Source organism: Anabrus simplex, chromosome 3 (genome assembly GCF_040414725.1).
Source record: "Anabrus simplex isolate iqAnaSimp1 chromosome 3, ASM4041472v1, whole genome shotgun sequence".
Taxonomy (NCBI): domain Eukaryota; kingdom Metazoa; phylum Arthropoda; class Insecta; order Orthoptera; family Tettigoniidae; genus Anabrus; species Anabrus simplex.
In genome coordinates, this window is record NC_090267.1 from 397,449,451 (window position 1) to 397,476,246 (window position 26,796).

Consider the following 26,796-nt stretch of genomic DNA (forward strand, 5'->3'; position numbering starts at 1 on the left):
GCGAATAAAAGAGGCATTCGCCAGATATTATCTTCTCATCGTGAGGGGCATCTCCTTGGCTTCCGACTAGGAGTGCGTTCGTAGGAGTAGAATTCATTGTCCCTAGACATATTCGGATAGCACGATAATGTACTGTATCAATTTTTCAGAGACACAACAGCTATGATTCACATGATTCACATTCGCGAGGTGAGTGAGTTCGAACCCCAATATCAGCTGTCCTGAGAATGGTTTTATGTGGTTTACCATTTTCACTTCCAGGCACTTCCACTTATTTATCCAGTTCGTTCGCGCTCATTCATTTCGTCTTCACTGGTTCCGGCCGTAAAAATATGCAATCATTTTAATGTCACCTCATCCTTGACCCGGTGCCAAGAAATGGAACTAAAGAGTAAACATCGATGCAGACTGAACGATGTTTTCGTATTTCTATGGCGGCGTCTGACTAATCTCAAGCGTAGTATTTTGTAAACAATAATGGCAGGGCCAAGTCTTTCGCTGAATGAAGAAAAAGTATCACGAGTTATCATTAGTGCCGGTTAGTGTGATTAGCTGCCAACCCCGGAGGTCCGGCTCTGTCACGAAATTCGAAAAACTGGTACGAGGGCTGGAACGGGGTCCACTCAGCCTCAGGAGGTCAACTGAGTAGAGGGAGGTTTCGATTCCCACCTCAGCCATCCTGGAAGTGGTTTTCCATGGTTTCTCACTTCTGCAAGAAAATGCCGGGATGGTACCTAACTTAAGGCCACGGCTGCTTTCTTCCCTCTTCCTTGTCTATCCCTACCAATCTTCCCGTCTCCCCATAAGGCCCCTGTTCTGCATAGTAGGTAAGGCAGCCTGGGCGAGGTATTGGTCCTCCTCCCCAGTTGTATCCCTCGGCCCAAAGTCTCACTCTCCAGGACACTGGCCTTGAGGGGGTAGAGGTGGGATCACTCGCTGAGTCCGAGGGATAAACCAACCCTGGAGGATAAACGCATTAAGAAAAAAGAAAGAAAGTAGCCTAATTATTAGTGCCGAGTCAGATATCGATGAAAATGACACTAATATATTAGATAAGGACTCTTTATCAGCAAACCGTGTCAAAATTTTGGACAGTGACCCTAATTTTGTATCTTCTGCAGAATTCAGATATTGAGACCAAATGTATTCCAAGGCATATAGAAATGAGCTTCACGAAACGTGAAAAATATCTTGGGAGAACGGACAATTCCAGATGTTTGAAAAGTGATCAAATAATTCTAAAGTAGAAACAGATTAATAATGTGATCAAAATCATTGCTATTGGGGCTGCTTATTAGAGGGCTTGAGTGCATCGTATTCAAAAAATCCCCGTGCTAAGAATTCTCTCAGGTGTCCTTTATGCAAATAAATAAATAAAATAAATAAATAAATAAATAAATAAATAAATAAATAAATAAATAAATAAATAAATAAATAAATAAATAAATAAATAAATAAATAAATAAATAAATAAAATGTCCCCATAATCATATGAAGTGATCTGCAACGTTTATTTACCACCTCGATAATGTGTTTACCCGAATGAAGATCTTTATTTCTACACGTAGGCCTAGTAGATATTTTTAAGGCGTACCGACACAGGTAGGTATAACGGCGACGATGGGATAGGACAGGCCTATGAGTGGGAATAAAGCGGCCGTGGCGTTAATTAAGGTAGAGTCCAAGCATTTTCCTGGTGTGAAAATGGGAAAACCATATTCAGGACTGCCGACAATGGGGTTCGAACCCACCGTCTATGTCTCCCGAATGCAAGCTGATAGCTACTTCATCCAAACCACGAAAACACTTCCTCAGTGAACACGTAGGTTCTTTCAGTGATACCGACTGAGTCTTGAGATAAGATAATTACGAAAAGAGCTGAATGCCCAAAGAAATTAAGTTAGTTATTTCTGCCAACAGAACTATGCTGTCACGTGATTAATTTTTTTTATAGACCATTGCTTATATTAATACTTGGTTTAGTGTAAGAGAAGGCCTAATGGCCTTAACTACGCCAATAAAGACATTTATCTATCTATCTATCTATCTATCTACTTAGGTACTTATAGTAATCTCCATACTGTACTTTCACTCCATCACCTCACAAATGAAGTATTTTATCTTCAAGGCGCTTGTAATTGCTGTGTTATTTATCCCTTTTTCCACACTATTTTATGCTTTCAGTGATGTTAAGTAAGGTTCGGATGTTAAGAGAAAGTCATATTTCTTTCCTGTGCTCATTTTACCCAAAATCTGAAAAATATTTTTTAATGATAGATCCTTTGCCCCGTGTAAATCAATTTTGTGTTGCATATAAATGCATATTTCGGCCATTTTTAATGTTTTGGTCATGTTTTGCTCATTTTAATTATAAAAGGTCGAATTTGGTTATATTTTGAGCTTTTTAAATAAAATTGAGGCATCGCTTTTAACGGGGTAGCTTACATATTATCTGCATCGAGTTTGAAACACAGAATTTGCAAGTACTGTGGTAGGTGTATTTTTCTTTCTTTTCTCGAAAGAGACAGGTAGCAGCTTTACAAGACATCATGCAGTACAAACGTACGCCGACAGATACCAAAATTCATGCTTATACTTCTTTTTTGTTTCCTTTTTTTAGGAAAACAGTGAGAACTGCGGCTCAGGACTATGGTACCGAATGAATTCATAAAGTTTTAACGTACCTACTGTAGTTCTGTTAGTTCGCAGAATTTAATGTATCTGCTTATTATCGTTTTTTTAAGCACGTATAGTGTTAGTAATGTCTGCCTCTGTGGTGTAGTGGTTAGCGTGATTAGCTGCCACACCCCCCCCCCCCCCCGGAGGCCTGGGTTCGATTTCCGGCTCTGCCACAGAATTTGAAAAGTGGTATGTGGGCTGAAACGGCGTCAACTCAGGAGGGTAACTGAGTACGGTTGGGTTCGAATCCCACCTTAGCCATCCTCGAAGTGGTTTCCCGTGGCTTCCCACTTCTCTTCCAGGCAAATGCCGGGATGGTACCTAACTTAAGGCCACGGCCGCTTCCTTCCCTCTTCCTTGTCTATCCCTTCCAATCTTCCCATCCTCTCACAAGGCCCCTGTTCAGCATAGCAGGTGAGGCAGCCTTGGCGGAGTACTAGTCCTCCTCCCCTGTTGTTTCATCTGACCCAAAGTCTCACGCTCCAGGACACTGCCCTTGAGGCGGTAGAGGTGGGATCCCTCGCTGAGTCCAAGGAAAAAGCCAACCCTGGAGGGTAAACAGGGTAAACTGATTAAGAAAGAAAGAAAGAAAGAAAGAAAGAAAGAAGAAAGATAATGTTTTTTTTTCGCTATTTGTTTTACGTTGCACCGACACAGATAGGTCTTATGGCGACGATGGGAGAGGAAAGGCCTAGGAATGGGACGGAAGCGGTCGTGGCCTTAATTACGGTACAGCCCCAGCATTTGCCTGGTGTGAAAATGGGAAACCACGGAAAACCATCTTCAGGGCTGCCGACAGTGGGGTTCGAACCCACTATCTCCCGGATGCGAGCTCACAGCTGGGCGCTCCTAACCGCACGGCCAACTCGCCCGGTAAAGATAATGTTAGTAATGATCTTATTCTTGATACTCATCCCTAAGTCCGGTTCCATGGTTAGATGGTTACGTCCTGGCCTTTTGTGCAGAGGGTCCCGGGTCCGATTCCCGGCCGTGTCGGAGATTTTAACCTTCATTGGTTCATTACGATGGCTCGGGGGCTGGGTGTGTGTGTGTAACGTCTTCAGCACTAGAATTCATCATAGATACGGCCCCATCCTCATAGACGCACAGGTCCATGTTATCGCTAATACTTGCTACCTATCCCTAAAATGCTGAAGTCATAGTTTACTTTTTTAGGTTATATTTTGCTAGTTTTCAGGGCATATTTGCTTGCATATTTTATATTTCCATCTAACGAATGTTTTCATCATCATCATCATCATCTGTTTACCCTCCAGGGTCGGCTTTTCCCTCGGACACAGCGAGGGATCCCACCTCTACCGCCTCAAGGGCAGTGTCCTGGAGCTTCAGACTCTCGGTCGGGGATACAACTGGGGAGAATGACCAGTACCTCACCCAGGCGGCCTCACCTGCTATGCTGAACAGGGGCCTTGTGGAGGGATGGGAAGATTGGAAGGGATAGGCAAGGAAGAGGGAAGGAAGCGGCCGTGGCCTTATGTTAGGTACCATCCCGGCATTCGCCTGGAGGAGAAGTGGGAAACCACGGAAAACCACTTCCAGGATGGCTGAGGTGGGAATCGAACCCACCTCTACTCAGTTGACCTCCCGAGGCTGAGTGGACCCCGTTCCAGCCCTCATACCACTTTTCAAATTTCGTGGCAGAGCCGGGAATCGAACCCGGGCCTCCGGGGGTGGCAGCTAATCTCGCTAACCACTACACCACAGAGGCGGACTACGAATGTTTTCAAATCCTTTAAATTAACCACTCGCCCAAAATTCGTTTGAGCCGGTTTTTTTTTTTTTTTTTTTTTTTTTGTCTTGGCCTGTTTGAAGGCCCGCATTATCATGAATGATTCAATATAGTCTGTGGGTACCATAGACAGTTTGTAATTAGACATTAAGTTCTGAGAACTACAGTGTAACTACTGACTCTTGAAGTATGATACTTTAGGAAAAGGGCTGAACGTTCAAAGAAGGTAGTATAGTTATTTCTGCCAATGGGGCTATGTTCTCACGTGATTAATTGTTTCTAGTCCATTAGCTGCTAACAGAGCTGGCACTTTTTATTGTCCGCATTAGTCACAGTCTGCAATATTACAGACGCCCAGATTACCCTTATGTCTGCTCGAACTGCTTGTTTAAAATTAGAATTAGGAAAGTAAAGGCAGGAACGAGTAAATTAAGACATTCAATCTTCAGAGGAGCAGACAGTCAGGGATCTCCCTACATAAACATTGATCGCATATGGGCACACGCATTGGTAATGATGACGACTCGAATCGAGTATTGCATTGGTTACAATTATTACCTCGAGTCATGTTGTCGTATTTGCATTTCCTACCCCTTGGAGTCATTTCATTTTTATTTTTAATTTCGGTGGGGTGTGACACATAATTTCGCAGTTCTACAGCGGGGCATGAGAACATCCATGTTAAATTTATGTCACAGGATCTCCTTTCAGTGTGTAAATTAAACAAAACAAAATTGACTAAACTAACCTAAATTCAACTAAACCAAACGAAATGAACTGAACTAAACTTAGGCTAACTAAATTAACTATACTTAAATATTTTTAATTTTAATTTATTGGCTTTAGGTAACAGGCGAAACAGCCAGCTACAAATACACTGGAATGAAAGGAAAACAGTAAATTTACACTTGCAATACGTACACTCTTATGAAGTATTCCATAATAGTGTACTTGGATTTCGTAGTTTTAATGTTTCTGAGTCCTTACCATATACTTTATCTGCCTCTCTCTCTCTCTCTCTCTCACACACACACAACTGCAACTGTAGTCGGCCGGCCCCGCGGTGTAGGGGTAGCGTGCCTGCCTCTTAACCGGCGGCCCCGGGCTCGATTCCCGGCCAGGTCAGGGATTTTTACCTGAACCTGAGGGCTGGTTCGAGGTCCACTCAGCCTACGTGATTAGAATTGAGGAGCTATCTGACGGTGAGATAGCGGCCCCGGTCTAGAAAGCCAAGAATAACGGCCGAGAGGATTCGTCGTGCTGACCACACGACACCTTCAGGCTGAGCAGTGGTCGCTTGGTAGGCCAAAGCCCTTTAAGGGCTGTAGTGCCATGGGGTAGGGTAGAACTGTAGTCGGTTAAGTTACTTTTTCGCTGATGTTGTAGCACTGCAGACCTTATATTCTTAAATATGTGTCTTTTTATGAATTTGGCAATTGCTTCATACACCCCTGCTTATTGGCGGGATAAAATACACTGTATGTTAAGTGAGAGCTGAAAGTTCACTTACTGTTAAGTTGTTATTAATTTTTTTATCTCTGCACATGGTAAAGTCGGCACGAGAAGATGTGACTGAGATCAGCGATTGCTTGGCAGTCACAGGAACAGTTTTTTTTTTTTTTTGCTAGTTGCTTTACGTCGCACCGACACGGATAGGTCTTATGGCGACGATGGGACAGGGAAGGGCTAGGAGTGGGAAGGAAGCGGCCGTGGCCTTAATTAAGGTACAGCCCCAGCATTTGCCTGGTGTGAAAATGGGAAACCACGGAAAACCATCTTCAGGGCTGCCGACAGTGGGGTTTGAACCTACTATCTCCCGAATACTGGATACTGGCCGCACTTAAGCGACTGCAGCTATCGAGCTCGGTCACAGGAACAGTAAAGCGAGTCTACGACTCCAACTTAAACCAAACTCATCTAAATGAACTAAACTGAACTAAACTAAACGAAGTCATCTAAATTAAAGTAGAAAACTATACTGAATGATCTAAACCAAACCAAAATAAAACTAAACGAACTAAACTTTCTTGCTAGTAGTTTTTAACGTCCCACTAACACATCGAAGGTCTTCGACGACGCATGGATAGGAAAGAGATAGGATTGGGAAGGTAACGGCCATGGCCTTATTTAAGGTACAGCCCCAGAATTTACATGGTATGAAAATGGGAAACCACGGAAAATCATCTTCAGGGGTGCCGACGGTGGTATTCCAACCCATCATCCCCCGAATGCAAGCTCACAGCTGCACGATCCTAAATTCAAGGCCAGCTCTTTCGGTGAACTAAAGTAAACGAAGGGAAACTAGACCATTCTTAACTAAACTAAAGGAGTTAAACAAAACGGAACAAAACTAAACTAAACCAGACTGGGGCTGTTCCTTAATTTAGGGCAGAGTTGCTTCCTTAACTGTTCTAGCACTTTCCTATCGTCACCGAAAAAATTCTTGTCAGAGTTAGTGATACGTTAAAACCACTAGAGAAAAAGAGAAAGAACGATTTATTATTATTATTATTATTATTATTATTATTATTATTATTATTATTATTATTATTATTATTATTATTATTATTATTACTGCTGCCAGTGGTTTAACGTCGTGTTTGTGCTGTCCCCAACATCCCGACAACTCACACACCACACACAACACTATCCTCCACCACAATAACACGCACTTACCTACACATGGCAGATGCCACCCACGCTCATCGGAGGGTCTGCCTTACAAGGGCTGCACCCGGCTAGAAATAGCCAAGAAATTATTATTATTGGCGAAGTTTTCGTAACGGACAACGGACCAACATTGAAGGTTTTCGGCGAACCACTGGAATTAACCAATGAGCGATATAATCCCCGACCCGGCCGGGAATCGAACTCGCGACCCACTAAACCGAAGGCCAGTACGCTGACCATCCTTTTCAGGCACACCCCCAATAGAGGTGAGCTGCATGTACAATTTCAACCACATGCCAGCCCAACCTGCCATTCTTAAATTTCTGGCAGTACCGGTAATCGAACCCGGGCCACCGAGGACGGCGGCTAATAGTGCTAACCGTTACGCTGCAGAGGTGGACAACACTTCTCTGAAAGGCATTCATGTAATTTGAGTAGTCTGTTCAAGAGGAATGCGAATGCTTTGAGATAAAGCACAATTAGGCCTAGATGACTCGGACTCTGACGAACTTGAATCGTCTGAATGAATAGTTTTCAGTCTGGTCTTGTTAAAAATTAGTGTGTGAAAATATCTATTCATCGAACTGCAGAATCAGCTAAGTACGTCAACAAACTAGATCACACATGAGCACATACATGACACAAGCATGTAACACGACCCTCTTTTTTCAATACATTAGCGAGTTTATAAATCATAAATACGGCTGTATATGGGCCTAACACTTGTATATACTGTTTTCCAACGTGATATTATTGAAACCTATTAAAAACTATTTAAAATACAAGTTATTTACAAATATAAAAAAGGAGAAGATAGCAATGTTCTCAAGTTTATTTAGGAAGTGATTCTCATTCAGCATCATCTAAATATTACAAATTTTATGTAATAATATTTCTTTCTTAATCTGTTTACCCTTTAGGCTTGTTTTTTTTTCCTCGGACTCAAGACAATATAACACTTTCTTTTAATTCAATTAAAATTTAAAGAACTATTATACCACAATTGACCATAGAGCTTCAGACTTTGGATCGGGGAATACAACTGGGAAGGATGACCAGCACCTCGCCTAGGTGGCCTCACCTGCTATGCTGAACAGGGGCCTTGGTGAGGGATGGGAAGATTGGAAGGGATAGACGAGGAAAAGGGAAGGAAGTGGCCGTGGCCTTAAGTTAGGCATTTGCCTGGAAGAGAAGTGGGAAACCACGGAAAACCACTTAGAGTATGGCTGAGGTGGGAATCGAACTCCCTCTACTAAGTTGACCTCCTCAGGCTGCATGGACCCCGTTCCAGCCCTCGCACCACTTTTCAAATTTTGTCGCTGAGCCGGGAATCGAACCCGGGCCTCCGGGGATGGGAGCTAATCACGTTAACCACTACACCACAGAGGCGGAATTATTTAATAATAATTTTCCTAATGTACCACTAACGTTTGTTTATTCATTAATATGGTGATTTGTGCTATAATAGTTCTTTAAATTTTAATTTAATTAAAAGAAAGTGCTATATTGTCTTTGTTATATTTGTAAATAAGTAGGACTTTAATAATAGTTGATGAAGGGAATGTATTATATTCACGAAACATGCTCGATGAATAAATGGTTTTCAATAATAAAAGTGTATTGACAAGGCGGATTCAAGCATATAGGCTACTATTTTAAATAGTTTTTAATATGTTTAGACAAGTCAGTCTATAGGCTATGCGTACAAAATATAACAGTTTTGTCTGTGTATTGCTCAGAATTTAAAAAATGGTATTTCGGTATTGGTCGTATCCACAGTAACAAGAAAATGCACTGTTTAATTTTCCGTAATTTATGTCTCTGAATGTCTGTACGTACGCGGATTACGAGAAAACGGCTGAAGAGAATATAATAAAAGTCGGTATGTGAAGTCGGGGGAAAAGTCGCTACAATCTAGGCATAAATAATTGTACTCACGCTCGGAGAAATGGTACTTAGGGGAAAGTCTAAAATGTAATACTCAAATATTTATGTTATTAGTGTTCTTATTGATAGATATTGCATAACTAAAGTTATATAGAATTAAATTTCCGATCATTTATATCTTATACATTATTTTTATTTTTTTTGCTATTTGCTTTACGTCCCACCGACACAGATAGGTCTTATGGCGGCGATGGGAGAGGAAAGGCCTAGGAATTGGAAGGAAGCGGCCGTGGCCTTAATTAAGGTACAGCCCCGGCATTTGCCTGGTGTGAAAATGGGAAACCACGGAAAACCATCTTCAGGGCTGCCAACAGTTGGGCTCGAACCCACTATCTCCCGATTACTGGATACTCTTATACATTTTTACCGCACCGTCTATGATAACAGAGATATTCATGAATTTGGATTTTTGTTGCTGGTCCGTATCAGCGCCGAGTCACGAGAAAATATTAAACCGAATTTGATGAAAATCGGTATGTAAAGACAGGAAACAAGGCATTACAGTCTACCCTATAAATAATTCTATTCACCCTGGTTAAAATGGTAGTTTAGGGGAAGGTGCCTAAAAAATAATTTTGAATTACCTATGTTATTGGTCCTATCGAGAAGTACTACTTAACAAAACTTATAGAGAATACAATTTCCGATCATTTATGTCTTACTAAGTTTTACCGACTATGATAAGGGTGACGGTAAATGAAATGGCGTATGGCTTTTAGTGCCGGGAGTGTCCGAGGACAAGTTCGGCTCGCCAGATGCAAGTCTTTTGATTTGACACCCGTAGGCGACCTGCGCGTCGTGATGAGGATGAAATGATGGTGAAGACGACACATCCACCCAGCCCCCGTGCCAGCGAAATTAACCATTTAAGGTTAAAATTCCCGACCCTGCCGGGAATCGAACCCGGGACCCCTGTGACCAAAGGCCAGCACGCTAACCATTTATCCATGGAGCCGGACAGGATGATGGTGATTATTGTCTTAAGAGGAAGTACAACTAGGCAACCATCCTCTATATTACACTAATCAGAGAATCAAAATGGAAGGGGTCCGACACTTCGAAGAATGAAGATATCGGCCTAAGGAAGACAAGGGCCGCGAAGGGCGTGAAAATGAAAGACTCCGTAGGCCTCCATACGTAATACTGTCGGGTTCAGAAAAGGACAAGGGTTGACCAAGGGAGGTCGGATAGGGTAGATGGAAGTGAGGAGCCTGGCACCAAGTAAGTGCAAGCAATGCCAGGACTCAGCTCAGGGCCCCGTGTTTGCCACTCCACCCTCCCATGGGGCCATAATTAGTCGCCTCTTACATCAGGCAGGGGGTACCGTGGGTGTTATTTTACCGCCTCCACCTACAGGGGTACGGCTATCATAAGATAAGTCATGTATTTAGACTTCTGTTACTTAGTCCACATCAACGCCGAGCATTGCTTACATGGGAATATTGTTCAGTCATGTTAACTAGCGATGGATTTTGTCATGATTGTCTTAAGGTGTAAACACGCATGCTCATCGGTCCATATCGACAAGAGAAATTTTGAAGATGATTATAAAGAATGAGAAAAATCATGGGGGAACCAAACCTAACCAAACCCCATGGCACTACAGCCCTTGAAGGGCCTTGGCCTACCAAGCGACCGCTGATCAGCCCGAAGGCCTGCAGATTACGATGTCTCGTGTGGTCAGCACGACGAATCCTCTCGGCCGTTATTCTTGGCTTTCTAGACCGGGGCCGCCATCTCACCGTCGGATAGCTCCTCAATTCTAATCACGTAGGCTGAGTGGACCTCGAAGCAGCCATCAGATTCAGGTGAAAATCCCTGGCCTGACCGGGAATCGAACCCGGGGCCTCCGGGTAAGAGGCAGGCACGCTGCCCCTACATCACGGGGCCGGCTCATGGAGGAACAATCGCTTGAATAATAAGGTAAGTTGGAGTCATGAAAGAAAGGACGACTCACTTTACATCAGATGCACTAATATCGCAGAGTCGGAAGAAAACTAAATGTGAAGGCCTGCAATATAGGAAGCTCATAAAACTGATCAACAATAACATTACATTGACCGTTGTTTGTTGTGATGTGCTTTGTGTCTTCTACTGCCACTCACCTCATCTCCGACAGATGGGATTACTGCTGCGTACCGAGTATAACAGCCTGCCTCTGAATAATGATGGGAAGTAGCCGGGGAGTTAGATCTCTCTCGTTTTTAGCATGCCATTCCTCTGGTTCATAAATTTTCTGATTCTACTGGTACGTAATACACTGGTTCATCATAGTATTCCAGCTATTTGACACCTACTCTGAGGCGCTGGTAGGAATGAGCAGTGTTCTGACTCAACGGAATAATGGCGGAGGAGTGTTCGCGGCTGTCTGCGGCCTGGAAATTACAGCTGTGAAACTTTGGACTGCTAGATCTGCAGCGTAGTACTGTTCGTTTAAAGTGAGAAAATGTGCGGTTTTTCATTTTATCGGGTATTTCATATGATAGCATTGCTTTCAATCGCGACATTTCTACTGACGTCATTGTAATGACCTATGTTGACTTCAGTTATTATTATTATTATTATTATTATTATTATTATTATTATTATTATTATTATTATTATTATTATTATTATTATTATTATTCCAAGTTGCTTTACGTCGCACCGACACAGGTAGGTTTTATGGCGGCGATAGGATAGGAAACGGCTAGGAGTGGGAAGAAAGTGGCTGTGGCCTCAATTACGGTACAGCCTGTTGCGAAAATGGGAAACCACGGAAAACCATTCTCAGGACTGCCGACAGTGGGGTTCGAACCCACTATCTCCCGAATACTGGATACTGGTCGCACTTACGCGAATGCAGCTACTGAGCTCGGTGTTGACTTCAGTTGGGAGAACCACAAAGACAGTCTTTCTGAGAATTCCGTAGCGAAGCACGGGTACATCAGGTAGTAGAGGAATAAATACAGTTTGTCAACAGTGATATTATTGTTTATTGTTGAAGAATTTGAGGATGTCTATCTGATTGGACGAAACATGTTCTATGTTCAGTGATGTACTTTATTTTATTTCAAATCTTGAAAGTACAGTATTATACATCGGTTTCAGTGGACTGGTAAGTTTTTGGTTTTTTGTTTCTTTCGCATTCTAATTTGAACGATGCTGCACGTCCGATAGTCCGAAATAGTAAGAATTTAGTAAATTGCAAATATAATTGAAATTTTCTGTATCCTGCCTATCATATTTGATTTCACTGGAACGGCCTAATGAGGAATTCCGTTCTTAAACTCTGTGTTCGTGACGCAGAGAACAATTGTACAACACAACATGGTAATAAAACGTAGCGAACTGGTTGATGACATGAATCTCTCCTGGGGACAGCACTTGTTGTCAAGTGGATGGATGCAACTCAAACAGCTGACACAACAACTCATCACAAGAGGCTATGCGCTAATCTCACCCACCAGAGAGTAAACAAAACCAAAACAAGCGGCCGCCATTCCATGCCACACGGAATATGCATGAGGCCCTTGTTTGTGCCACAAATCCTCATTAAAGCCAAGACTTCACGGAAGGCACACTCCATTGCATGCGGAAGCTCATAATACGACGTGATTGCTTGCTGTAATAATAACACTGGTCTGACACGGTTCTGCCTGCCATTATGGAAATGAGTCGTATAAAAATGTTACACGAAGGAAGTACTACTCGTACTAGCTGCCACAAATAGAGAAGACCACCGCCAGACAGGCTCACTGTTCCTCATTTTACGGCCAATGATTTTAGCTTTGAGATGTACTCATAGTTCACATATCAAGGGGACAGTCTGGAGATAAAAATGGATATTGCACTCATTTTGCTGAAAGTATATAGAAGGCCAACTTGCAACTTTTAATTCGGCAGACGGTGGGCTCCAACTCCTCTGTCGGCAGGCCTGAATATTGTTTTCCGTGGTACATGCTAAGCAAATGCTGGGGCTGTACCTTAACAAACGCCACGGTCACTTCCTTCCCACGAACAGCCCTTTTCTGTCCCATCGTCGCCATAAGACCTATCTGTATTGGTGCGACGTTAAGCGAATAACAAAAATGAGATAAAAACTACGATTCAGCAGAGTAAACGACATATAAGTTTGTTTTATTTCTTCCTAAGTTTGTAATTTTACATACTGAATTTCATTTTGCTCCTGTAATATTTCGTTTGTAAATATGTTTATTACTCAGCCCGAAGGCTGGTTGGATCCTTAACAACTCTGCCATCAGCTGTCACAGATGGCCTGAGCGTCTTCGAGGAAGCATTTTTAATTTTTGCTACTGATTTAACATCGCATTAACCTTAATTGAGGTATAGCCCACGGTCTTGTACCTTCATTTGCTTCATGTGAAAATGGGAAACCACGGAAAGCCACCTTCAGTTCAGGGCTGCCGTCGGTGGGATTCGAACCCACCATCTTTCGAATGCAAGTTCACAGATACGTGATCCTAACCGCGCGACCAGCTCGCTCGGTACTGAAGAAGCATTGTAGGGAAATAAGGATCGTTATATTCTGAATTTTGATACTAAAAATCATTCTTTTAAATGTATTTCAGAACATAAACGCAGAAGAGTCAATACACAGTGTTTTTGAACATACCAAATAAATCACACATTTTCAACAAAATTATAGTGGAACTGACAATTTCATCAACGTTCATTTTTTCATGGACTGGTTTAAATGATGTATCCAATGGATTTTCGGAATATATTTCCTGTTATTTAGAAGACATTTCCTGGAAATGTCAATAAAATCCATACATTAGGTAGAAAGATCTGCTTACATCTAGATCTATACTCTCCCCTTAAGATCAGCTTCTCACGTTCAAACCTCGATGACTAAAAATTGTTAGCTTTGAGTGATGAAGACATACGGTAGTGGCAAGTATCTCCGTAAACGCCATAAAATCCTCTGGAGGAATGAAAGGTCCAAATCAAAATGGAACACCGAGGTAAGCTCTGGTCTAAGTGGGAGATAATCGTTTGTTTAATTGCACGCTCCGCCACCTTTGACCCCAGGAATTATCCCCTTGTGGGCTAAGTGATCCCCAGGGTTATATTCCTCTACAGAACTGTCTCATTTCTAAATGTCTCTAATTCCTGACAGGGAAATGAATCCAATTCCTTCCATATGAACCGAGCACCCATTTATAATTCTCTCAATTTCCTCGTTAACGACCGGTGACTCAAACGTTAAGCAGTAGAGCCACAATTCTGTACAGTGCCGGAAAATCCCGGTACCAATCCCGAATTTAGCCCGTCGACCTAATTAGGGCCTTGAGTGCTATTTCGTAATTTTGTTCTAACTAGTACTGCATTTCTGTTTGGTAGTTTGTGGAACTGTGAAATTTAAATCGCCCTGACCAGGGTATGGTCTGCACCCCTTAGTGGGGTGGAGTTAGTGGAGAATATCCTTAGGTCTTCGGTCTCATAGGTACCGATGTTCCTGATCAGCGGATGTTTGCTCTCAGTAAACGCGTCGTAAAATTTCGCTGCTGTATCGTGTATCCTGCCTAGAACGGTGGGGAGCTTGTACCGTTCTCTTCGTATCACTGGGCACCTGTTAATCGGCGCAGCGCACGGTTCTGGTCGCACTGTACCTTTAACAGGTGCGTCTTAGCTAACAGGGCTGGCATACTCTAGTATCGGTCGGATAGTCGATTTGTAGAGCAGGAACCGGTTTCCTATCGTTAGCCCATTGTCAGCTCTAATCATTGGCATTAGCTTAAATAGGCGCACATTTGCCTGCGCTGTGATACAAGAAATATCATCTCCGAACGTTAATCCTCTGTCTAGGGTGGCGCTTACGTATTTTGTTTTCTTGGTCCACTTGATGGGTTGCCCGTGACAGTAACCAGATTTATGCCTGTCTATAGTGGCCTCTGTTGTGACCAATAGCAGATGGCTCTTGACCAGTAGCATAACAGTCCACGTGGAGTACTTCAAAAGCGTGCCGGTCCTGAAGCCAGCTCGCTTGCCAGGTATCCAGTGTTGCACAGCAGCACGCAGCTCTGTGCAGTCTCGCTGCTCGCTCTCAGAGGTTAAGTAGTTACATCGGAGAGTTGACAACGTTCTGTCTAGAGTTGGGTAATCCTGGCACCCCGCAGATAAGGAATGTATACACAGCCGGCCAGCTAGGCTTCAAAAGCGTGCCGGTCGTTAACGAGGAAATTGTAAGAACTATACCTCCTCTACGGGCAGGCCAAATACCGTCACCACACCACAGTGGTATACTTGGGGACAAAACATGACGACCTCACCTCACACCACTACCCTCCAGCGGGAGCCCGATGTCTATTAGCGGCTTATAGGATTTAGAACGTCTACTGTAGCCGGAGTTGCCAAATCGTCTACTGCACTCGACACGAAGGAAGGGTAAAGACTGAAGAGAGTGAGGAAGAAAGTGGTTTGGCAACCTCTTCACACCAACCAAGGATCTCTTAGAACTCAGTAACTCAGCAGGGTGCAGGGTGTGATTGACTGCTGGCTTCCAGCTCGCTTGCAGGAACTGAGGCAGCCTGAAACCTTATATGCTGCTGAATTCTTGGCACTCATTCACCACGTTGAGATAGTAGAGAGGATCCAAATGGAAAAGATGAAATTCATAAGAAAGACCCTCGGCTCCCGTCAACATTCTGAGGTCAAATTCATAACTGTGTTCTAAATTTAAAAAGCTCTCCCCTGTTACGAACTGTCATCTGTCTCGAGTGTCCAACACCAGAAAATCTCGAAGAATTCTTGATCTTCTCATGACTTGGAAATGTACCACTCGATAGGCAAGTGCGGTGAAGGTGGATCTGAGACACTGGTTCGAGAAACCTGGACCTGGGTGATCTGAATAAAGGGTCTTCGGGAAAGAGTGACAAGACAACCTGGTGGAAAGTGGTCCGAAGAGCGAACAACTGCATTCTCCATCAAGGTGTAGGAGTATTGGAAATCCAGAAAACCTGACAAGTGCTAAGAGTGGTCCTAAGAGTCCGAAACGATATGTTAATAATAATAATAATAATAATAATAATAATAATAATAATAATAACAACGAAAAACTTATTGAACTCAACATTTCACCGATAAGGTTAGGAAGAGGAAACAAAAGGATTGAAATAAATTGTCTTGCATTTGCAGATGACTTTGCAATACTTTCTGAAAATGTGACATCTGCTGTAACCCAAGTAAATGTCTTGGAAAGAATCGCCAGCAGAACTGGCTTAAGAATTTCTGCAGAAAAAACAAAATTTTTAACAAATATTTGGGATGCACCAAAATTTCTGAAAACAGATATTGGCCAAATAGAGAGGGTAAAAGAATTCAAATATCTAGGGGAAATAATCCAAGAAAATGGTTTAGAAAAATCTGCAGTAGAGGAGAGGGTACATAAAATGGAGAGAGCTTATGGTGTCACCAAAGATATCTACAATAAAAGATGCCTATCCAAAAATGCAAAAACACAGTAGTGAAGCCAGAATGCCTATATGCAAGCGAGTGTCTGGCATTAAACTATAATTTAGATAAGCTAGAAATACTAGACAGGCGAATCACGAGGAAAATATTAGGCCCACAAAACACAGCAGAAGGTTGGAAATTACGAAGTAATGCTGAAATATATCAAAAAATAGAAAATATATCAGATGTAATGAGGAAAAGGAGACTTATGTTTTTTTGACATTTATATCGAATGCAAGATAGTAGATTAACCAGTAAGATTTTCAGATATTTGTGGAGTAAGAAATCAACGACAAGCTGGGTCAATGAAGTAAGAAAGGATTTAGAAAAAAACAATATAACAACAGAAGAAATAAATAATAGAGAAGGCTTTCGGGAAAAAGTATTGAAAATAGAAGGATTCCAAGGTAGGAAAGTAAAAAAGACTGGTTCAAAGTGGTCTGAAGACAGAAAGAAGAAACATAGTGAACAGATGAAAGCGTACTGGAAGAAAAGGAAAGAACAAAGAAGAAGGAATTGAAATTGGCACGTGGTCCTCTGGTGGCCCATTCGAAAGAATAATAATAATAATAATAATAATAATAATAATAATAATAATAATAATAATAATAATAATAATAATAATAATAATAATAATAATAATAATAATAATAATAACGCAAGTGTGTTGGCTACAACGTCCCAAGCTCATGCATGATGCTACCAGTAACATTTTACTTTCATAAAACTCAACCTCATCGTCTGTCTGTCTGTCTGTCTGTCTGTCTGTCTGTCTATCTGTCTGTCTTGATTGTAAATCTATAACTACTGGACAGATATTTATGCGGTTTCCTTTGTTGCCTGGAGGTTCTCCCAACGAAGATTTTCATATAGGTCTATTACAATAGAATAGAGTACTCCCATCCCCTAGTACTGCATCGCCTAAAACTAGGAAGAGAGCACTCTTTTATTGCAATTCATTAATGATGCACGCATCACATTTTCCTCTTATAAATTTATTTTGTTCTAGACGTTAACAATGCTATATTGTCCAGAACAACATGTATCTTCCCTTTCGTTAGCTTATTGAATGCCTACTTTTGTGTCACAAGTCTTTTTGGAGTATCCCACCATTAACAATATACCCTACTTACCGGCTGAATTATGAATAGAAGATAATGACACGACAATACAACAATTTATATATTATTACATTTGATATTAGGCTATATTTAATCTACTATAATTATATTCATTATTCTAGGACGCGCAGGCCTCTTATCCATCTTATCCGTATCCTTCATTATTCTCGTTTGTATTATTTTGTTTTGAGTTTTTTTATTTTCCTTTCTGCACATACTTTTTAAATACAAACAAATTGCTATTCTTCCCGGTGGAATCCACTCGTTATTTAATAGTTTAGCAATTGTATAGAATTCTCTGTCACTTTCTATTTTTATTTTATATTCACTTCCCAGATATTTTACAGTCAGTGCTTGAAAATCCACAGCCTGTTTCCAGTAATTTGACCGGGTCGGGAGTGAAATGAATGAAGCAGCGAGGATATTGTGCCGGCTGCCGAAGCCTGTCGCACTCCTCTAGGGCTGGGCCTCTCAGGGTGCATGCGCTTGGTGCATGCACCGTGCTCGGTGCAAAAGACGACTTCGCTTGGTTGACCAGAATGCACACCCCCCACTCCTCTATTTGGAGCAATAGCGCTTACACTCTCTTTCCTCACTTCTGTCTCGCTCGCTCCCCCTGTTCTTCTCTACCGCACTTGCTTCGTAGCGCTCCAAATCCGAGCTGAGTTGCGCCGAGTAGAGCCGAGCTTAGCCGAGTAGCCCAGAGACGAAGCATTGGTCCGAACCCAGCGGAACGGCACTAATGCACAGTGCACGGAGCTCTTGCGCCTCGATTTGCACGCATGAGATTTTGGGCGTTTGAGAGGCCCTGCTCTAGGTGTTGCTGCAATGAAATATGACAGGAAAAGCCGGGGTACCCGGAGAAAAACCTGTCCCGCCTCCGCTCTGTCCAGCTCAAATCTTACATTAAGTGACCGGGATTTGAACTACGGAATCAAGCGGTGAGAGGCCGGTGCGCTGCCGCCTGAGCCACCGAGGCTCTACTCAGTGCTTATGTAGGCCTATTAAATATTGAATCGTGATGGAAAGAAGACAAGCAGTAACTGTTCTTTTTTTGTTTTGTGAAAAAGTGCGAAGAAAATGGCGGCACACCTACACTTTCTCGGCTTACGCTGCCTAAACCGTTAAGATATCCTCAAACTGTGTACGTAAGAATGATCAAGTATAAAAATGTTTATGAAAAAATCCGCGAGATCACATGTGCATAAAGAAGCTACATTTTTCTACGTCTTCAGCAATATGAAACAAATTATTTATAGTTTAAATAATAATGTTATTTGCTTTACGTTCCACTAACTACTTTTACGGTTTTCGGAGACACTGAGGTGCCGCAATTTTGGCCCGCAGAAGTTATTTTACGTGCCAGTAAATATACCGGCACGAGGCTGACGTATTTGAGCACCTTCAAATACCACCGGACTGAGCCAGAATCGAACCTGTCAAGTTGGGGTCAGAAGGCCAGCGGCTCAACAGTCTGAGCCACTCAGCCCGGTTATTTATAGTTTGGGAATCTCCGTTTCAAAATAGCGATGGAAACAGAATAATTATTTTCGTGCACAATAGCTAATATTAATAAACTGCAAATAATACCATTCCAACTACTCAATTTTCGGAAATATAACAATTCCTCCTTCAGTGGTAAATAAACAAACAAAAACAATTGCATGTATTTAATATTAATAGGCCTATTACCCATTTAACGTCTGACAGTCAAAGTTTATACATGGGTTATTCAAATCCATTGCATTGCAACAGCTAAAAATTTTCACACCTTTCTGTTCGACAGCGATATTCTTTTTGCGAAATATAAAGGAGTCGCAAAACCCGATGTTCGTGAGCGGGTGGAAGCTAGTCTTTAGTACACGGAGAGTGATCCTTGTCTTTCTCAGCAGCTCGTGGCACATTGTTCAGTTTTATTGGCTGCCGTTACAAGCTTCATTTCCAAAGTCAGGGACAGATCAGGTGGACCACTCAGTCAATGGATCAAGGACAGGCTGGGCAAGTACGTCACAGTCAATTTGAACGACCATTACTGTTTACTCAATGCTGTCATTAGCAACAAAATGTAAATTGCGGTTGGAGTGTTTATGAACTCTTATCAAGCACGTGTTGTGGCCAAGCACGCTTAGACACGAGGCTGAGTGGGTCGATTCCTGGTCAGGGCAGCACTGAGCCGTCGTCCTGGATAGGAATTTTGCTCCATCTCTCAAGAGGAATGTTTGGTAAATATATGACTCCGTGTCTTGGGATAACTAATCCAGAAATACGACTAAAATTAATAATTACCAGGGCCAGGATTTTGATGATCTATTACACGTCAAAAATGACGTATAATTAGCAGAAAATGACCCGAAATTTTCAAGAAAATATTTTACTCAAAATAAAATTATTCATAATATAGTGAGTAGAATTTCTTATGTCCGCCTCTGTGGTGTAGTGGTTAGTGCGATTAGCTGCCACCCCCGGACGCCCGAGTTTGATTCCCGGCTCTGCCACGAAATTTGAAAGGTGGTACGAGGGCTGGAACGGGGTCCACTCGGCCTCGGTACGTCAGCTGAGTAGAAAGGTGGGGGGTCGATTCCCACCTCAGTCATCCTCGAAGTGGTTTTCTGTGGTTTCCCACTTCTCCTCCAGGCAAATACAGGGATAGTACCTAACTTAAAACCACGGCCGCTTTCTTTCCTCTTCCTAGTCTACCCCTTACAACATTCCCATTCCCACTCAAGGCCCTTGTTCAGCATAGCAGGCGAGACCGCCTGGGTAAGGTACTGGTCGTCTACTCCAGTTGTATCCCTCGGACCTAAAGTCTCACGCCCCAGGATACTGCCCTTGAGGCGGTAGAGTTGGGATCCCTCGCTGAGTCCGAGAAAAAACAAACCCTGGAGGATGAACGGATGAAAAGAGAAAGAAAAAGAATTTCTAAAACACAGATAATAATAATAATAATAATAATAATAATAATAATAATAATAATAATAATAATAATAAATCGTTATGGCTTAGCTACCGTGTGTAGGCGTTTTGATTTGACGCCATCTAAGTTGCCTGAGTGCCAATTTCGACGTTCGGTTTTACTCCACGAGATGTCTGACTCGTTGGTTGAATGGTTAGCGTACTGGCCTTCGGTTCAGAAGGTCCCGGGTTCGACTCCCGGCCGGGTCGGGGATTTTAACCTTCATTGGTTAATTCCAATGGCCCGGGGGCTGGGTGATTGTTCTGTCCCCAACATCCCTGCAACTCACACACCACACATAACACTATCCTCTACCACAATAACACGCAGTAACCTACACATGGCAGATGCCGCCCACCCTCATCGGAGGGACTGCCTTACAAGGTCTGCACTCGGCTGGAAATATCAACACGAAATTATTTATCCTCTACCAGATGGCAGAGAAGCAGATTCCTCTTGGGCGATGTATTTAATTAATTTTGCCGGATAAGCACCAGATCTGTTACCAGAGATCTTTTACATTCCGACGTCGTACGGCATGGTGTGTCGACTACCTTTGTCGGATTTGAAACAGGCGATCTTGTCATCCGAAGACCCGACAGTAGGCCACGGTCGTTTCCTTCCCACTCCTAGCCCATTGTCACCATAAGACCTATCTGTGTCGGTGCGACATAAAGCAAATATACTCTTAGCTAGCCTGGTAGTTATGCTCGTTTAGATGTCACCTTAGCCGGTTCGAGGCCCTTTGGTGAAAAAAATAATGCGTGTCGTCTCTCAGAACTCACCAGTCTTAAAAATTACGAGTATCAAACTTCACGAATTCCAAGAAGTCGATTAGTAAGAGTAGGTTTCTTTATCTGGACCAGTCTCAAAATTCACGAGCCGGGCCAGTTCTTCTTTGAATGGATAAATACCCAGCCTACCTACATAATGATTGTAGATATTTGAAAATGAAATCGGAATTGTGCAAAAAGGTCCATTGTTAGCGCCAGTCAGAACTGCGTGCCCTCTTGTGATTGGCATCTCACTCATCAAGAGGTGGGCCTGTGGTGTAGCCTCGCACAAAGTATAGCCTACGCGACAGGAGGTTGAGAAACCCACGGACATCAGGTAGACACTGGTGGGTTGTTTCACTTAAAATGCTATTGTCACTTGCAATTTATAACTTTACCGGCACACGCGGTTGACAGTCTTTTATGACAAAACCATACCGATTCTCCCGACTTGTTTTCTCTCTGCTTATCAAACCTTTTACAGATTGAGTTCACCATTTTACGAAGTAATGAATTCCATGTTGTGCACTGGTCGATGACACCAAGGTGAATAACTGAGTAAAGATCAGTGTTATACTTGGAGAATTTTGTCTGGAGTACATGGAATGTCCCATTCTAAAAGTGGATGGACAAACATGGATTGAAGGGCAGCGTGAGTCACAGCGCACCTTATCCCTCCTGCGGTCATCGCAGGCACATGCTGTCCAGAGTCGTGAATTTTGAGACTGATTAGAATATTAATTTAGCTACTAGTTTGTAGTCGTGAGTTTTGAGACATCCGCCTCTGTTGTGTAGTGGTTAGTGTAATTAGCTGCCACCCTCGGAGGCCCGGGTTCGATTCCCGGCTCTGCCCCGAAATTTGAAAATAGGTACGAGGGCTGGAACGGGGTCCACTCAGCCTCGGGAGGTCAAATGAGTAGAGGTGGGTTCGATTCTCACCTCAGCCATCCTGGAAGTGTTTTTTCCGTGGTTTCCCACTTATTCTCCAGGCACATGCCGGGATGGTACCTAACTTAAGGCCACGGTCGCTTCCTTCCCTCTTCCTTGTCTATCCCTTCCAATCTTCCCATCCCCCCGCAAGGCCCCTGTTCAGCATAGCTGGTGAGGCTGCCTGGGCGAGGTACTGGTCATTCTCCCCAGTTGTATATCCCGACCCAATGTCTCACGCTCCAGGACACTGCCCTTGAGGTGGTAGAGGTGGGATCCCTCGCTGAGTCCGAGGGAAATGCCAACCCTGGAGGTTAAACAGATTAAGAAGGAGAAGAAGAAGAAGAAGGAGAAGAAGAAGAAGAAGAAGAGTTTTGAGCCTCGTGAGTTTTGAGACGTAACCAATTACGCCGACACCGGGTTTCATCCTTTCCCTATGCGGGAAGCGCAGTTGATCTGATTGGTCATAGTGCAAGGTCATCACGTAACTTGTACCTTGTAACCTAACCTGCCGGGCTGAGTGGCTCAGACGGTTAAGGCGCTGGCCTTCTAACCCCAACTTGGCAGGTTCGATCCTGGCTCAGTCCGGTGGTACTTGAAGGTGCTCAAATACGACAGCCTCGTGTCGGTAGATTTACTGGCACGTAAAAGAACTCCTGCGGGACTAAATTCCGGCACCTCGGCGTCTCCGAAGACCGTAAAAGTAGTTAGTGGGACGTAAAGCAAATAACATTATTATTATTATTATTATTATTATTATTATTATTATTATTATTATTATTATTATTTTATTGTAACCTAACCTAACCTAACCTAACCTAACCTAACTTCTGCTATAAAGGAAAGTGCTCAGATCACACATAAACTGTATTGACGGTATGTTAATGTTTCCCTACATTGAGCTGTGTTCGTTTCAGGCCCGTCATGAAAGAGAAGAGCAAAAATGCGGCCCGGAGTCGACGAGAGAAAGAGAACGCGGAGTTCCTGGAGCTGGCCAAGCTCTTACCACTGCCATCAGCCATCACTAGCCAGCTCGACAAGGCGTCCATCATCAGACTGACCACCAGCTACCTCAAGATGAGGCACGTCTTTCCTGATGGTAAGCACACTGTAATATGTCCTTAGGAAGAGTGGAAAGCGTTAAATAATGTGTCACGTTAGACTAAAAAAAGGCAGATATCTGTTTCTTCAAAGCAGCAAGCACTGAGGGCCAATTGCAGAAATGATGACTAGTTTTAAGCCTTAGACAACGTCTAACTAAACAACATAAGCCGAGCACGATCTTCCATTACATAAACAATGTTCACTCGGTGTTTAGCTAGACGTCGTTTAAAGTTTCAATATTGGTTCGAAAATGGAAATACAAGCACCTTCCATGCAACTCTTTGTTTGTCGCAACTAATGACATTCGTCGGTGCGTGCGCCAAACGTTTAGTCAGCTGTCGTCTTTCTACATATTACTGACATATGTCTAAGCATGAGCATGACTTGTCCACAGATAAGAATATCGCTTTCGGTGGAAATAAAATCTCATCATATTATCAACACTAAAGCGACACGCCCTGAATTTTCCCCATTTTTACATCGGACAAATACTGGGGCGGTTATTATTGGCCACAGCACTTCCTTCCCAGTCCTTGCCTTTACCGATCTCATAGTTGCGGAAAATTTACCTGAATTAGCGCAATGATTATCCGCAAAAAACCCAGACACACAACCTACTTTTTAGTGTCACTATTAAGTGTGCTTACTTGGCAGTAAATGTAATAACTGAATCCCTCCCGGTTGATGTATGTGACAGCCCTCTGACGATCGTGACAAGTTATTCTGACATGCATGTAGTCGAAGTGATCTATAATTCCGGGGAAATGATCCCAAATATAATAAAATATATCGGTTGCCAAGAAATGTAGTCAAGTTGACAGTTACCGGACTGTCCCTTGTGTCATATGTTCCATGGTACGTAAGCTCTGATTGTGATTCGCTCCTAAAAGTTGAGGTTAAATAGTGTTCTTGGCAGTGTTTAAACATGGCCGGTTTAACATCGGTTTTAGACAGTGTCTAACCAGACGAGTTGGCCGTGCGGTTAGGGGCGCGCAACTGTGTGGGTTCGAACCCTACTGTCGGCAGCCCCGAAGATGGTTTTCCGTGGTTTCCCATTTTCACACCAGGCTAATGCTGGGGATGTACCTTAATTAAGGCCACGGCCGTTTCGTTCCCAGTCCTCAGCCTTTCCTATCCCGTCGTCGCCATGAGACCTATCTGTGTCGGTGCGACGTAAAACAAATAGCAAAAAATACAGTGTCTAAATGATAAATAAAGTCTTTGCAATGCGGCAGCCATACTTACACATTGTTTAAGCGTAAACATTATCTACTTACCGTTTCTGCAATCGGCCCTGATACTTTACAGTAAGTGTTGACTACTAATTTGTATACCTTGTCTATTCTGTAAATATCATGTCATAGCTTTAGTAATAATAAATAATGTTATTTGCTTTACGTCCCACTAACTACTTTTACGGTTTTCGGAGACGCCGGGGTGCCGGAATTTAGTCCCGCAGTAGTTCTTTTACGTGCCGGTAAATCTCCCGACACGACGCTGACGTATTTGAGCACCTTCAAATATCACCGGACTGAGCCAGGATCGAACCTGCCAAGTTGGGGACAGAAGGCCAGCGCCTCAACCGTCTGAGCCACTCAGCCCGGCATAGTTTTAGTCTTGTCGGGTCATTTCTATTGCTCAGTTCGGTATGTGAAACATTTGGGTATTTGTAGGGTCGACATTACATGACTGAAGGTAAATAAGGTTGTTATCGTTCCTAGTCACATTTTTTCAACCACTATTTTGGGAAAGATGACCTAGATGTTAAGTCCCTTTAAACCACGATCATCATCGGCGGCAGCAGCAGAACATGATTCGATGCCACTCTTGACCAATATGTATTTTATTCAATATTTTGTCAGCTTCTTGGCTGAATAGTCTGCAAAGTGGCCTTCGATTCACAGAGCCTGGGGCTCGATTTCTGGCCAGGTCGGGGATTTTAAATCTTAAATAGTTAATTTCTTTGACTCGGGGACTGCGGATTAGTGGTGTTCCCCAATATCATTACAACTGATGCACCACATACAACACTAGTATCTGCCACATTATGATGCATTTTCTCATACAGGCCAGATATCGCCCACCCTCGTTGAAGGGTCCGCCTTATAACGGCTGGAGCAGGCGAAATTGAAAAGAAAGTTAAAGAATTCAAACTCTGATCGGAAAATTAAAATTTTCCTAATTTTGAGTCATAACCCTTGAAAAGGCAATTATAAATTTGGAAACTGGGTGGAAATTTAATAAATTTCAGCTGTTCTTGATTTATCGGAGTTAACTCTGAAATATCCAATCACGGTAAGATTCTTTGTTCAGAAATAAGTGGAAAAAATCTTCGACTCAAAGATGTTGTGCAGTATTGTCAAGATTACAAAAGCTGCGATTAATGGTCCTGTCACAAGAAGATAGATTTCACGACAACAGTTGTAGTAAAAGTCACATAGTTGACTGGTTCAATCGCCCCTCAGTCCAGTGGTACTCAGAGGCCATCCTCATGTCAGTAGATTTACCGGCTTGTAAGAGCCTCAGTACCTCAGCTTCACTTAAGGTGATTAGTTGAATGTAAAGGATATTATTATTATTATTATTATTATTATTATTATTATTATTATTATTATTATTATTATTATTATTATTATTATTATTATTATTATTATTATTATTATTATTATTATTATTATTATGCACATTTACACTTACAATAGTGAAAGGAGAAAATCAAGTTCAGTTGCATAAGCTGTTAGCTTGCATTTGGGTGATAGTACAGTAGGTTCAAACCCGACTGTCGACAGCCCTGAAGATGGTTATCCGTGGCTTCCCATTTTCACACCAGGCAATAGCTGGTGCTGTACCTTAATTAAGACCATGGTTATTTTCTTTCTAGTTCTAGCCCTGCCTTTCCCATCGTCACCATACGACTTCTCTTGAGTCGATGCGACGTAAAACAAATAGCAAAAATAAAGAATTCTAATTAATTGACGTGAAAGATTTTGTGCCAATCCTGTAATGTAGAGGGCAGTGTGCGTCCTTCTCTCTCGGGGGTCCCGGGTTCGATTCCCGCCCAGTCTAGGGATTTTAATTGTGGAGTGAGGCCTACAACTGTGTTCACTCAACGTTGTTAGACCGACCGAAGTACTGTCTGATATAAGAAGCAGTAGTTTGTAGACGAAAGCGAAGCAGTACAGCGGAGGTCATCATCACGCTAACAAATTGACAGTCCAAAATATGTAGGCTGTCTGGCTGGGCAGCAATCATCTTGGCAGGTCAAGGTCCTTAATGGCCGCGGGTTGGAATTTATTTGTTATTAATTTTATACCTTACCTCACCTTAAAGTGCACTTTAATATTTCTTTATAGTGATCTGTGTAAAGTGCACTTATATATTTACAACGATCATCTTACCTCAACTTTAAGTGCG

The 26,796-nt window shown here is 42.6% G+C and overlaps 1 protein-coding gene across 2 annotated transcripts in view; it reads left to right on the forward strand.

Moving 5' to 3' along the window:
* Window positions 1-26,796, forward strand: part of sim (single-minded) — a 434,059-nt gene that overhangs the window by 282,719 nt on the left and 124,544 nt on the right. For both annotated transcript variants that reach the window (XM_067144541.2, XM_067144542.2), the window contains exon 2: window positions 23,196-23,377. In XM_067144541.2, the coding sequence (XP_067000642.1) occupies window positions 23,203-23,377 (175 nt within the window). In that variant the 5' untranslated portion in view covers window positions 23,196-23,202. The remainder of the gene's footprint in view (window positions 1-23,195; window positions 23,378-26,796) is intronic.